The 15068-nt window shown below is 34.3% G+C and overlaps 1 protein-coding gene across 3 annotated transcripts in view; it reads right to left on the bottom strand.

The window, feature by feature from the left end:
- Positions 1-15068, bottom strand: part of LOC112644796 (microsomal triglyceride transfer protein) — a 56567-nt gene that overhangs the window by 36586 nt on the left and 4913 nt on the right. For 2 of the 3 annotated variants that reach the window (XM_049104977.1, XM_049104976.1), the window contains exons 2-3: positions 2091-2278; positions 626-769 (exon numbers count right to left, since the gene is read on the bottom strand). In XM_049104977.1, coding sequence (XP_048960934.1) covers positions 626-769 — 144 coding nt within the window. In that variant the 5' untranslated portion in view covers positions 2091-2278. Of the gene's footprint in view, positions 1-625; positions 770-2090; positions 2279-7693; positions 7855-15068 lie in introns of those variants that run through there. The other variant, XM_025423475.3, reaches the window with a different exon arrangement.

Genomic DNA, 15068 nt, shown 5'->3' with positions numbered 1-15068 from the left:
TCTGAGCAAACTTTCAAATGGATATTATAGTGTTCATTAAGTACTTTAATATATAAAATGCTTTTCAAAGTCATAGTTTTAAAATAAGCTCTAAGTGCTTCTTTGAAAAATCAACTCTACCTTAGGAATGCCATGCCCTTTAAAATGCTATGCCCTTTCAATTTTGTATATTAGCCAGATACTGATATTCTCATGAGCTAATAGCCAGATACTGATATTCTCATCACTAATTCAAGTTAGATCATTTCAATCTCATAATTTGTCTACTTTCCTAAATGATGTACACAATCACCTGTGATGACCTAGTGTTTTAATACCTTTCTAATCCTTCCTAATTTAATAAGTAATATACCTTTTAATAATGCATCTCAATAAACAAATACTTGATTCTACTATAAAGATTTTCATAAAAATAGGAAACAAGTGGCTAAAAACATAAGTGAATTCAATGCCTTGATTTACTTCTGAAGCATTTAATTTGCAATCTCTGCTTATTTGTTCTTGAAAAATTTCCATTTACTATGAAAGTAATGATATTATGATTACCTCAAAATAATTACTACTGAAAGGAAGAAAAATTTAAAGTAGAAGAAAAAAGATGGAACACCCCCAAAATCACTTTTACCTTTCCATGGATTAGATGAAGGAGTACAGGTCTTTGTAAAGCTTCCAGATTTTTCTTTCTTATGATTTTGGGTGGGTTTTTTCCTTTGAAAATGCTCTTCGCTCCTCTCTGCTCATTCACATTTTCAACATTTACATCTTTCATCTGGAATCATGGAAATAAACCTGTTAGAAAAATTTGCTATGTCTATTTCCATCACAGTCTCTTAGAAAATAAAATGGGGTAAAGCAATAAATAGCATTGGCCATAATGTATTCTGTTGTTTTTCAATTCATGATTTATAGGACTTAGCCATTAACTTTAAAAGAATGGAGAAGGCATCCAAAAATTAGGTTTTTGAGTTAGGTAAAAATACTGATACTTAAAGAAATCTGTGAATTCAGGTTTACAATAATTATAACTGGAAAGTGGCTCTTTTTTTTTTTTTTTTTGGTCACTATCACTCTCAATCATGTTGACTGTTGCTGTCTTCCGAGTCTCTTCACTTTCTTTACCATTTTTTGAAAGGGATTATAACCCATTATACTTCACTTATATATGCAAAATTAAAGATAAACAGTCTGATTACTGAACAAGGAAGTGCATTATGCACTTGGGTCTGCAAAGTACTTTACCATTCTATTGAGAAATGGCTTACCGAAGTGGATGATGAAGTTTTGATCCAACTTGGAAGCCACAACAGCTATTAGAGTCATCCAAAGAAGCAAAGATCACTTGATATATGTATTACAATGACACCTCATTAGGAAGTTTATCAACAACTACTTATCAGTTACAAAGGAACAAATCTTGGTCCTGTGTACCTGTTTCACACTAACATGTGGAAGAATAACTGACTTTACTAGAGAAATCTATTGCCTTTAGACCCTTGAAAACAAATATGGAATCATTTATATATTAAAACTGAAAGTTCAAGGCCTCAGTGGCCATCTAATTTAAACTCCTTTCTCAACACATAAATCTAAACTATCATAACTGACCAAATACTGCCATGCCAGACAGCACCTGGTTCTTACCTCAGGAAGAATATAGAATAGGTTCACTTCCTCATTGGTAATTCTATCTGTTATATGAAAGAACTCAGCAAAATTGAGAGCTCCCAATTTATCTCTTCTTTCGGTTAGAGTGATCTTAATTGTGTTTCACATGATCTGGATTCTAGACTTCTTCTCACTCCTAGAACTTCTCAAATGGATTCTAATTTAATGCAAATATTAATGTGAAATATAGAACTGGATATCATGCTATAGTTACTCACCAACATATGCCTTCTTTTGCTTATTCAACAACTTGGAAAGACCAGATCACTTTTGATTAGCAAGAACTTCTAAACTGTAGATCTATTTATTTCAGTGATAGATAATAAACTAAATGGATATATAACCAAGAGCACAAAACAAGTGCTGTCCAATGATACACTTCACAAAGACATGTAATCTTTGCATCTCTGATAGAAAATACCTACAGTGATTTGGATCAGTTGGTCATCATCTCCATCAGGATTCCTCCACAGTAAGACGACGTCCACATTAGACGAAATTCGGTAGCCTACACTGTCTTGTTGTTTTCCTTTGCCCCGATCAAGAAAAACTTCAGTGGAATATGTGAGTTTGTACAGCCGGTCATTATTTAATGAGAGACCAGTTGTGTGACCTGCATAAAGATCGTGACACAGTCAAGGCTCAGTTGTAAGGTACCTGTCAGACAAGGGACTATACTTTCTTGCTATCAATGCATTCCTCATTTAGCAAAGCGGTGCCTATTAGGAGCTTGGTAATATTTGCTAAATGAAAGATGGTTCTATTCTCCAACTGCTGAAATATAGACTTGAACAACAACAAAAAGAACTAATAAACAAATAAGCTTCCATTTTAGAAAACTTTAGTTTGTATTCCTAATTGATAATTAGATAACCTAAATATTGCCCTGGCTGATATTTCCTTTTTTTTTTTTCTTTTTTTTTTTTTTTTTTTTTGATATTTCCTTTTTTAAAGGAGATATCGTATTGCTTTTAATTATATGGATATGATTTCTCTTCTCCCCCTAGCTTTATTGAGGTATATTGGATATGATTCCAAGTAAAGATTTAGCCAGGAATCGCTTTACAAAATTAATAAAAAAAATTTGTAATTAACATATCATTTCAGTGCAACAGATCAATGTTGAGGTAATTTTAAGGGTTAGAAGGCAGTTCCTTATTGGGTATTTAAAGACTATCCCCTGAAATGTAATTTGCTCTACTAATTATAATAAATATATTACAGTTTATTTAACTATAGTAAACTTTTAGTACAAAGGTACATTTCAAGGCTACACTATGTAAATTTAAATTAGCTGCTCCTGAATAAAGTAATGTTTTACTACATAAAATCTTAGTACAGGTTTTAATATGGCAGAGGCAGTTAAATGTCAAATAGTATAGTGAGCCAAAATAATTGATATATGGAGCAGTTCACACATTCTCTAATTCAGCTTAATTTAACCCAAAGAAATGTGAAGGAGTAGGATCAAATATTTCGAATCTGATGGGGTAGATACCATTATTAGTCTCCTTTTATAGATAAGAAAAATGGAAAGGCAGAGATTATGCATTTTACCCAAGGTTACCCAGTCAGTTAGTGATAGAGTCAGGATTTGAACCCAGGCTGTTTGGCTCTAGAGACAATGCTCTTCCTTTACTACACACATCTAAACCTTTAGGTTGAACTCTTTCATTCCTAGGGAGTGAGTTAGGAATTTGCTCATATATTCAACAAGACGTATTTAACACCTACTGGGTGGTAGGCACTTTCCTAGGTTCTGGAGTTATACCAGTTAATAAGCAGACAAAATGTCTGCCTTTGTGGAGTTTACATTGAATGAGGAGGAGATGGGCAATGAAAAAGATTATGAGGAAATTATAAAGTGTTAGAAATTCTAATAAAGGGAAATGAAAGAGGAAAGAGAATGGGAATGCTGAGGGAAAGACCATCCTGAGAAGGTAATATTCTGGGCAAAGGCTTTTAGGCTAGCCAAGGGATATCTGTGGAAGGAAGAGCCTCCTCCCCACTATCCCCACTCTTTTACCTACTCCTCCACCACCCCTTTCCCACCTCCCTCACACACACATAGAGGTAATAGCAAGTTTAAAGGCCCTGAGAAGAGCTCAGTGCAGGTGTAATGGAGGAGTAGCAGGAAGGCCAAAGAGATTGGGATTAAGTGAAAGACACTACAAGAGATGAGGTCAAATAGATGCCTATGGGTGACAGGGAGATTTGCAGGGACATGAGTTAGAATTGGATTCTGAGTGAGATGGAAAGCCCCTGGAAAGTTTTGGGTGGTGAAATTGTGTTCTGACAAACCTTCAAAGAAAGGAGATAAGGAGACAAGAAACAGGAATCTAAAAAGGCCAGGAGAAGGAAGCATGGGAGGCAGGTATCTAAGAGTATACATACAAAATCAGACTGTGTCCAAGCATCAAATCACTCAGAACCACAGATATAAGATACAGAAGACCAAAAAAGTCAGGAAAAACCTTGAAGGAGACAAAGTCTATGACTACCTCTTGCCTCCTCTACCTCCAACTCTTCTACATTTTAACTGGTGATACTGCTACAAGTTCAAATGTTAGCTTTTTGGCCAGGAAAGACATTTTGACCAGAGAGGCCTTCTTTTTATGATGCCTATCAAATTCCAGAGAGGGCATAAAGGAAATATATGTCTTATCTAATCCTCTCAGCAGTTCTGAAAGGTAAGCATTATATCACAAGCTGAGAAAAGCTGACTCTGCTTTCAATCCAACATAGCAGATAAAATTCAGAATCTGATGTTTAAATTACTGAGATCCAAGTTTTGTGGACTACACAAAGATGTCTGTTTGTTAAAATAACTACAAAAAGTTTGTAAGAAGATAGCCCCTCTTAAATTCCAAAGATTTCCAAAGTATCATGTTGATCTTTTTTCCCTTTTACTTTACCAGTCCAATGAATGTGAAAACAGACAATATATTATAGATCAGTTCTTGACTCTGATTTGTAAGTGATCAAAAAAATAGGCCTCATTTTAAATCTTTTTTCTACTTTGTTTTTTATTTTTATTTTTATTTTGTTTTATTTATTTATTTATGTATTTATTTATTTATTTATTTATTTATTTATTTATTTATTTTTAGAGAGAGAGAAAGTGTGTGGGTTAGGGCAGAGGGAGAGACAGAATCTTAAGCAGGCTCCACATTCCGCGCAGAGCCCAACATGGAGCTCGATCTCATGACCCTGAGATCATAACCTGAGCTAAAACAAAGAGATGCTTAACTGACTGAGCCACAGTGGTGTCCCTTTCCTTTCTCTTTTAACTGTAGATAAAGCCTAAAAGGATTAAAATAAGTGGACTGTGCTGTAATATTGTCCCTGTTATCCTTTCCTCTTTAATAAGTATTTCTCTGTTTATGTTATTCAGAGATCTGGCAACACTGGACAACAGGAGCATATTTTATTTATTCTGTTCATTTATTTCTTTCTTAGGATGTTGCTCTACAGAGTATGCAAAATGGCACTTCTGTAACTGAGATTAGATAAAACCTCTTCAACGTGCCCCTTCAAATCCATTTTAAAATTTAAATGACTTAAAAGCAACAAAACTCTCAGTTTTAGTCTGTTAAGAAATATCTTAAAATATGCATTTATCAAAACTAGGTAAATTCAAGGTGAGATATAAGACATATGCAATAGTGATAAGGATAGGTAATGGGATTTAGGATTCCAACAGAAAACTATAAGGCAAAAAGTAAGAGTAGGATGAAGGATAAGGGGGAAAAGATTGGAAGATGATTAATGAGAATGAACTGAAAAGTGAAGGTCAGGCTAGGGACTGAGAGAAAGACAGTAAGTGAAGGGACAGTTCCGGTTTAGAGGTAAGAAGATTGAATAGAAAGCTCATGCCTGGGTTAGCAAAAGTAAAAGTACTATAAAGGAAACACAAGGAAAGCACTGAAAATAGATCCACCATGACAAAATATGATTGAAAAAAAAAGTAAGGAAACCTTGAGTCTTTAGGACATTCACGAACTCAGCCTATCCTCTTCTAAAGGAACACTAGTCCCTACTAATCCCACCCCTCCTTCTTTTCAGTACAACCTGCACTCAACATTCACCCAGACCTGGGGATTTGCTAAACAGTTGCATTTATAATTAAGTTTGAGATGGAACAATTAAAAAGTAAAAATGAATAATCTTTTTTTAAAGTTTGAGATGGATTGTGAGGTGATACATGAAATCCCAAAACTTACAATGGCCTGATTTAAAAATGGACGATTACAAGTAGTTTGTTTCTTAAGTGTCAATCATTACAAAGGGTAAGGAATCTATAATGAAGTCATGGTAACATAATACAAAAAGTTATTACATCCAGGTAGAGAGAGCTGTCAAGTCCTGTACTTTTTATTTATAATATTTGACATAAGTAGCTTGTAGCAATGAAGCCAATGGTGCTTAAACTTTGGGGCCTTCACTTGGCCAAGCTCCTTCCAAGATCTTGGAAGAGAACTCTTGCCGTATCTTTTTTTTGCAGTAACATTTGCAAAAGTAAGATATTTTTGCAATCTTTTCTCGAAGATGGCCCCTAAATTGCATAAGCTTCAGGTTATAAAACTCCGGAGTTACCATTGAGCTTGTACACAACAAACTAGCTATCTGTCATCTTCTAAACTGTATTTCCTGTATGTCATTGTCATGTATGTGCCTGGATGTGTGTGCGTGTGTCTTAGAGTCTCTATATGTGCATGTGTTGGAAAACATCAAGTTATCCAATTTTCTCCTTTATAGAGTGGGAAAAGATAGAAGTGTACAATAACTACTATAGTTCAATTATTTTTCTCAAAATAATAAGGGTATAAGATTTGCTATTATGGTATATAAATCTTTCATATTTCAAATGCTCAAAAATTTACTTAGCAGATAATACCAAATAAGGACTATATTTTTAAATAATAAACACTTTAGAAACTGATGAAAAATATTGTCTTTAGTTCCAGAGCCTAAAGTATGATTTGCTTAGCTGAAATAATTTAAATTTAGCCCTGCCTTTATTTCTTCAATAACAAAGATTGTCTCTCAAGAGAAATCTTGGGACAAATTTCACTTTATGATCAAGAACTAGTTATCCCAAAAGTGTTTTAGAAGTTTGCAAGTGAATTGTTTTATGTCACTTAGAGTACACAGTTATTAAAACTGGATCCTATCATGCTAAGTTATGTGTTAGATTAACTGGTTTTTACAGTGTGTCCTCTTAAGAGACTCTAAAAGTGATTAGTTTACATCAGGGGCCACACTTAGAAATCCAAGGAGTTTGTTTATGTTCTAGCTGATTTAAAACAAGATTCCATATTAATACATTTCCTTCAGCTTGCAGAAACCATCCCTTATAAAATATGTTTGTTCTAAAAAGTATCAATTCATATGTGTTTTTTAAAACCAACTTTATTTTAAAGTAGAAACTATAACTAGTAACACTATTAATCCAAAGATAATAAGTCTTATTTCTTAAATCTACACCATGTAGCTTTATTTTCTTTAATTCACTAAGTATAATTCTCACTTTTGAAAGGTAATGTAATTAAATGCATGCTTTACCATTTCATTCATAATTCTTTGGCAAATCAAACGCCTTTTTCATTGGGTCTAATTCTTCTTGATGTCACATTGCTAAGCAACTACAAGGAAATTTAAAACTGGATTTTCAAAATCCTCTTTTACAATTCAAATGAAGGAGCTGCATTCACTGAGTGACCAACAGCAGCAGGTAACAATAGTTGGCATTTCTTTTCTCACTTTTAAAAATAGACCATGAATGAGAAATTGAAGCAAGGGGCACATTAGTCTATGGAACTGAAACTAAAAGGAACCTCTGTTTTCTTAATGTATGTAAGAATTTGCATTTGTTTTTCATTCCAACCCAGGCATGCCTTCACGAGTATTCCAAAGTTATGTAGTTTTGAAGAGGGTTTAGTTAGGAACTCTTTCACTATTTCTCTCTCTCTCTTTCATGCACACACTGATTAAAATTAAAGTTTAGCAAAAGGCAACACAAACTTACCTTTAACAGATGCTGAATATGAAGAAATGAAGCAGAGAAAAAGCACAGCGAGGAGAATCATATTGACTAGCTACCCTCTAATGCATCCAGTTCCCAGCCAGGAGTCACTGAGAAGTGGACTCTTCTGATGGCAGCCAGGAAGTGACCCTCCTCAGAACCCGCAACAAGCATGTTTATCTTTGGGGAAAGGTCAGATTCCAAACTCCAAAATGAGGACCTAAGTTCACCAAAGAACTCACTATTAATGATTAAACTTAGGTGGGCTGTAGGTCTTGGTGTCTCATTCCATTTAATTTTTTTTAACTCAAGAAGGAAAATCAAGAAAAATTTCACTTTTGAGATCTAAACCAGTCTGCCTTCCTATAAATTCAGAAGTGCTGAAGGACATTTGAGAAAAACTGGTGGCAATACTTCTCTATTCAATACACAGTATCATTGTCCTATATTAGGTGCTTATTCGTATATTTTGCCACTTTATGTGGGAGGGTGGTGAGGATTCTCAACTAAGCTAAATCTTAATTGAATTTTATTATGTCTTTTTGGCCAACTTGGAATTTTTTTTAATACTGTGTGGGTGCTATTATTTAAGAATCACTCTGAATTTTAGGATTTATTTTTAAATTTTTAGATTGTACTACCACCAACTACTTCAAAATAATGTTATAGCAGATAGAGGTTTTCACTTTGAAAATTAGATGGTTCTCTTTATGTGTGAAACTAATAGGGTTGTAGCAAATCAGCATTATCTATCATTAATATGCTAGCAGGCCAATTGAGGATATTATAGTAGACCTCTAGCTCTTTCTATGACAGGAAACACTTGTCTGAGTCCTCGGGCTGGCTAGTTGGAGTCCCCTATGCTTTCTGAATCCCATTTCTAGGAAAAGATTCAGAGGTAGAATTATAGCCCTTAGCACTTTTGCTACAGAAAATTAATCAGGAAATTCTCTAGAATTAAAGTTAATATACTAGTATAGCTAAGACTATGCTAACCGAAACAACACTTGTCCTTGAAAACTCCTGCAAGGAAAAAAAAAAAAAAAAAAGAAAACTCCTGCAAGGGAAACCTGCTCTGAACAAAACCTACTAAAATGAGATGGTTTGGGGAGAAGGTGGGGATGTTTTCGCAGGGAATAAAGTACTGGTAAAGGGCTATTTGAATGAACTTGAAAATACAGCCATGTTCAAGTATAAAATGAGTTCTTAAATCTTCCTTCCTCTTTCTCAAAACCTTTTCTAGAATCCTAACCTTAAGCTTATATCTTTTAGACAACCCAAGTAAAAGAAAGCCAATAGGGTCACGAAGTGAAGTATAAAATTTTAAAATCTCTAGAGTTAAGCCTATTACCTCTTGAAATATGTTTTTGTATAAAGAACTGAAAGATGAAAATTGTTTGTCTTTATCATCTACTGAGATTAGAACTTTATTTGCTATCCTAAGTTTCATATACAATCATGGTTGAAGTACCTATACAAAAATAAAATGTCTGGCTGTGAGTACCACTGTAAAAGTATAAATAATACGCTTTTCTGGGGTAAACAGAAAAGGCCATTCTTAAAAAAATGTTTGTTGAGGAAATGTAACTTTTTATGAATAACAGGAATTACAAATACAAGGTAATGTGAAAGTGCTTTGCTGCTTTACATTTGAATGGATTTCTACATGTTTCATGATATCTGCATTACACACATTGTGATATGAAGCCATTAGAGGCACCTAAACTTTACGTGCTTATTTATTTAAATTAAAGACTGGTTTGAGTCATATGTGATTCTATGAAAACTGTCTTTTGTATTTCCATTTGAGGCTCATAGTCACATAGACCTTTAATGTTTGTGGTTAGATTATGCGATTCATGATACGTGTCTCTTTGGGTAAAGTACCATTTGTTGTCAAGTGTCTACCAGAGTCCAACCAATAAAAACCACATCAGTATTGCCTAATAAAATAAGTTCTTTCATTGAGCATTTGCTTTGGACTAGAAAGCTTCTGTGAATCACAGTATTAAACAGTCATTTCAGCCTGGGATGTTTAAAGAAGCCTGTTTCTGTTAGTAATAAATAACATCATCCTTTTATATTTTGCTTATAACTTTTACTTCGTACAAGGATATTTGAAAGACTTAAGATTGTTTCATCAGAAATGAAATAAGAATGCCAAATTCTTTCCATATTCAGTGAATTCTGTGTACCATAGAAGAGGCATTCTCCTCTGTTGCTCAGCTGATCAACTAGAGCAAATGTGGTATAACATATTTGGAAGATATCTCCCCAAATTCATAACCTATTTCACATGGCATGTGAAACAGAACAGAAGCACAGCACAGTATAAAAATAACAAGAGCTATCATCTATGAAGTGATTACTATGTATAATACACTATGCTAATAAGCACTTTAGATTTTTTATAATATATTCTAACAATTTACATATTAGAAAAATGAAGCTTGGATTAATTTAGTAAAAATGACTACGAAATATAGAAAAGCAAACCTTAAAATCTAATCACTCTTCTCCTTTACTTGAAAAATATTAGAGATAGAAAGTGGAAAAATTGATTTATTAATGATGACAGAGGAATATTAACTGGGACTGTCACTAACTTTAATAAGTCTTTCACAATTTGTACAGAAGCTAACAGAGCACTTACTGTTGTGTTTAGATGTTCATACAGGCTGAACATACAGGGGGGAAAATTGATCCGTGCTAACCAGGTCAAAATCAAATAATAGATTTTAAAACAATTCTATTGAAATGAAATTCTATTGGTAGTACATGACACTGTGGAGTATCTGCTATACAATTATTTGGCAGTGATAAATAAGAAAACTATGACATAAAGATGAGTGACTAATTCCAAAGTGCAGGTGTGTTTCTGTTAAGTATCAGAGGTTATTAGAAGTTAGCTCATTTTCCAAGATTGGAAGACAAATGAACTTCACCCATGAGGAGCTGGAAGGAAATGCATTACCTTACCAGATATCGATATAGTAAGTCAGACTATATGATTGAGAAAAAAAAGTCTTTATATCATAGGAACACTTTACTGTGTTCTTAGGGGGGGAAATGACATTAATAGGGGAAAAAATTAGAAAGGCACTTCAAGTTACCCTTAAGTGGTCATAATAAAGTCTAATAGCATTTTCAATTGAATGAAGGAGTTAGAATTTTCAAGAGGTCTTGCAAAAATCATTCTGTTAGGTTGAGAATATTCTTATGATGTAATGATCTCTTTTACACCAAGGCAAAATTATAGGAGAATATATAAACTATTTTAGAAAGTATATTTTAAGAATTCTCTTTGAAAAAATAAAAATCTAAGTGCCTAACACTAAATGCCTTTCCTTAACAAGAATAAACTTGAGACTTAGGTTTGAAACATTTGAAATCTAAGGCTCTCCAAAAAGGATAGTAGTTTTTCCAAAATGAAGTTAATAAACAAACTGTATCTTCACCCCCATTTCCACAGACACATATTTGACAACAACAACAAAAAACCCTTATGGTTCAATAATAACCCAACAGCTCCCTAAGAGGAGTCCAACTTTACATTATCTTTGACCACAAAATAACTGATTTTTCAGCATTTAAAGGAGAGAAATGATGACTGTCTTTCAGTAAACTACTGTAAAGAAAATAAAATTTAGATTTAGATCAGATTGATTTTAATTACTAAGATAGCCTAGAGATTTCCTATATAGCCTGCATCTAGTTATTCCTCTTAGTATCTTACATTATTTGTGAGATTTATTTTTGTTTTTTTAAATTAACAAACCAATATTGGTACATTATTATTAACTAAGATACAAGCATATGTTATTTTTTTGTACTTTATTGTGCTTTGCAGATCAAATTGTGCCATTTTTTCAACAACATTTGCCCATTTTATGACTGTCACATTTTGGTAATTCTTACAATATTTCAAAATTTTTTCTCATTATTATATTTGTTATATTGATCTGTGATCAATGACCTTTGATGTTACTATTGTAATTGTTTTAGGGCACCACAAACCACATCCATATAAGATGGAGAATTTAATAAATAAATGTGTGTGTTCTGAGTGCTCCACTAGCCAGCTGTTCCCCCATCTCTCTCCATCGCCATAGGTCTCCTATCCCCTGAGACACAATATTGAAATTAGGCTAACTGATAACCCTACAATGGCATCTATATGTTTAAGTGGAAGGAATAATCACATGTCTCTTACTTTAAATAAAAAGCTAGAAATGATTAAATTTAGTGAGAAAGGCATATCAAAAGCCATGATAGGCCAAAAGCTAGGCCTTTGGTACTAAACAATTAGCCAACTTGTGAATGCAAAGTTCTTAAAGGAAATGTTAGTTCACTGAACACATGAATGGTAAGATGAAACAGCCTTCTTGCATATATGAAGAAAGTTTGAGTGGTCTGGAAAGAAGATCAAACCAGCCACAACGTTCCCTCAAGCTAAAGCTTAATCCCTGGCAATGCCCTAACTCTCAATTCTCTGAAGGGTGAGAGAGGTGAGGAAGCTGTAGAGTTTGAGGCTAACAGAAAATTTTGAAGCTATCAGGGGTTGGTTCATGAGGTTTAAAGAAAGGAGTCATCTCCATAACATAAAAGTGCAAGGTGAAGCAGCATGTGCTGATGTAGAAGATGAAGCAAGTTATCCCAAAGATCTAGCTAAGATTCATGAAGGTGGCTACACTAAATAATAGATTTTCGATATAGAAGAAACAGAAAAAGATGCCACTTAGGACTTTTATAGCTAGAGAGAAGTCAATGCCTGGCTTCAAATCATCAGAGCCAAGCCGACTTGTGACTTTAGGTTGAAACCAATGCTCATTTGCCATTCAGAAAATTCTAGGGCCCTAAGAATCACACTCAATCTACTCTGCCTGTGTCCTATCAATGAAACAATAAAGCCTGGATGATAACACATCTATTTATAAACAGTTTACTAATACTGTAAGCCTACTGCTGAGACCTACTGCTCAGAAAAGACTTCCTTTCAAAATATTATTGCTTACAGACAGTGCACCTGATCACCCAAGAGCTTTCATGGGTGTGTGCAATGAGATTTATGTTGTTTTCATGCCCATTAACACAATATCCATTCTGCAGCCTACGGATCAAGGAGTAATTTTGACTTTAAAGTCTTATTATTTAAGAAATACATTTCATAAGGCTATAGCTGCCATAGATAATCACCTCCTATGATAAATCTGAGGAAAGTCAATTAAAAACCTTCTGGAAAAAAAAAAACCTTCTGGAAAGAATTCACCAATCTAGATGCCAACAAGAACATTTGTGATTCATCGGAAAAGATCAATACATCAACTTTAACAGGAGTTCAGAAGAAGTCAATTCCAACCCTTATGAAGTACTCTAAGGGGCTTAAGACTTCAGTGGAGGAAGCAACTAGAGATATGATGGAAATAGAAAGAAAACTAGAATTAGAAGAGGAGCCTAAAGATGAGACTGGATTGTTGCAATCTCATGAAAAAACTTTAACAGGTGAAAAGCTGCATCTTGTGGATGACCAAAGAAAGTGGTTTCTTGAGATGGAATCTAATACTGGTGAAGATTCTGTGAAGATTGTTGAAATGACAACAAAGGATTTATAATATTACATAAGCTTAGCTGGTGAAGCAGCAACAGCAGCAGCAGCAACAGCAGGGTTTGAGAGGATTGAGTCCAATTTTGAAAGAAGTACTAGCTAAGGTAAAAATGCTATCAAACAGCACTTTTGCGTATAAGGTGTAAAGTAACAATCCATTTGTTTGGATTTTCCTTTTCCTGATTAGTGATGTTGAGCATCTTCTCATGTGTCTGCTGGCCATCTGAATGTTTTCTTGGGAAAAAATGTCTACACATGTCCTCTGCCCATTTATTAAAAGATTTTACTTATTTATTCATGAGAGACACACAGAGAGGCAGAAGACATAGGCAGAAGGAGAAGCAGGCTCCCCTCGAGAAGTCCAATGTGGGACTCCATTCCAGGACTCCGGAATAACACCCTGAGCTGAAGGCAGATGCTCAAACACTGAGCCACCCAGGTATACATCTCTGCTCATTTTTTAATCAGGTTGTTTTTTTTAAATATGAATTTGTCTATGTACTTTACATATTTTGGATATTTACCCCTTATTGGATATATGACTTGCAAATACCTTCTCCCATTCAGTAGGTTGGGATGGTTGTTTTTTTGTTGTTGTTGTTTTATTTTGTTGATGGTTTCCTTCACTGTGCAAAAGATTTTTAGTTCACTATAATCCCATTTGAGATTTTTTTTTAATTAATTAATTTATTTATTTATGATAGTCACACAGAGAGAGAGAGAGAGAGGCAGAGACATAGGCGGAGGGAGAAGCAGGCTCCATGCACCGGGAGCCCGACGTGGGATTCGATCCCGGGTCTCCAGGATCGCGCCCTGGGCCAAAGGCAGGCGCTAAACTGCTGCGCCACCCAGGGATCCCCTTGGGATTTATTTTTTAATTATTTTTTTTCTTTTGTTGCCCTTGGACCAGGACACTGATTCCAAAAAAACATTGCTAAGACTGATGTACAAAAGCTTACTGCCTATGTATTCTTTTAGGAGTTTTATGGTTCCGGGGCTTATATTCAACACTTTAACCTACTTTGAATTTATTTTGTATATGGTGTAAGACAGTGTCCAGTTTCATTCTTTTGCATATAGCTGTCCAGTTTTCCCAACACCATTTATGCAAGAGACTGTCTTTTCCCCCATCAAATATTTGTTATAAATTAATTGACTATAAAACAAAAATAAAATAAATTGACTCTAAATGCATGAGTTTATCTCTGGACTATATATTCAGTTCCACTGATTTATGTGTCTGTTTTCATGCCACTACCATACTGTTTTGAATACTGTAGGTTCGTAGTAAGTATCAGGTAGTGTGATACCTCTGGCTTTGTTCTCCTTCTCAAGATTGCTTTAGCTATTCAGAATCTTTTGCGGTTCCATACAAATGTAAGGATTATTTGTTCTAGTTCTATGCAAAATGCCTGTTGGGATTACAATGAATCTGTAAGTTGCTTTGGGTAGCAAGGGAATTTTCAGGATATTAATTCTTCCAATCCATAAGCATGGTACATATATTTATCTGCATCACTTCAATTCCTTTCATCAATGTCTTACAGGGCTCAGAATACAGGTCTTTCACCTCCTTGGTTAAATTTATTCCTAGATATCTTATTTTTTGATGCAATAATGCATGGGATTGTCTTAAATTCTCAGATAGTTATTGGTGTACAAAATGCAACAGGTTTCTATAAATTATCCTGCAAATTACTGAAGTCACTTATTAGTTCTAATAGATTTTTCAGTAAATAAAGCCTTTAGGGTTTCTATACAAAGTATCATGAT

This window comes from Canis lupus, chromosome 32 (genome assembly GCF_003254725.2).
Source record: "Canis lupus dingo isolate Sandy chromosome 32, ASM325472v2, whole genome shotgun sequence".
In the NCBI taxonomy this organism is placed as follows: domain Eukaryota; kingdom Metazoa; phylum Chordata; class Mammalia; order Carnivora; family Canidae; genus Canis; species Canis lupus.
The sequence above is the reverse complement of the archived record's forward strand: the minus strand, read 5'-3'. Positions and strand labels throughout refer to the sequence as shown.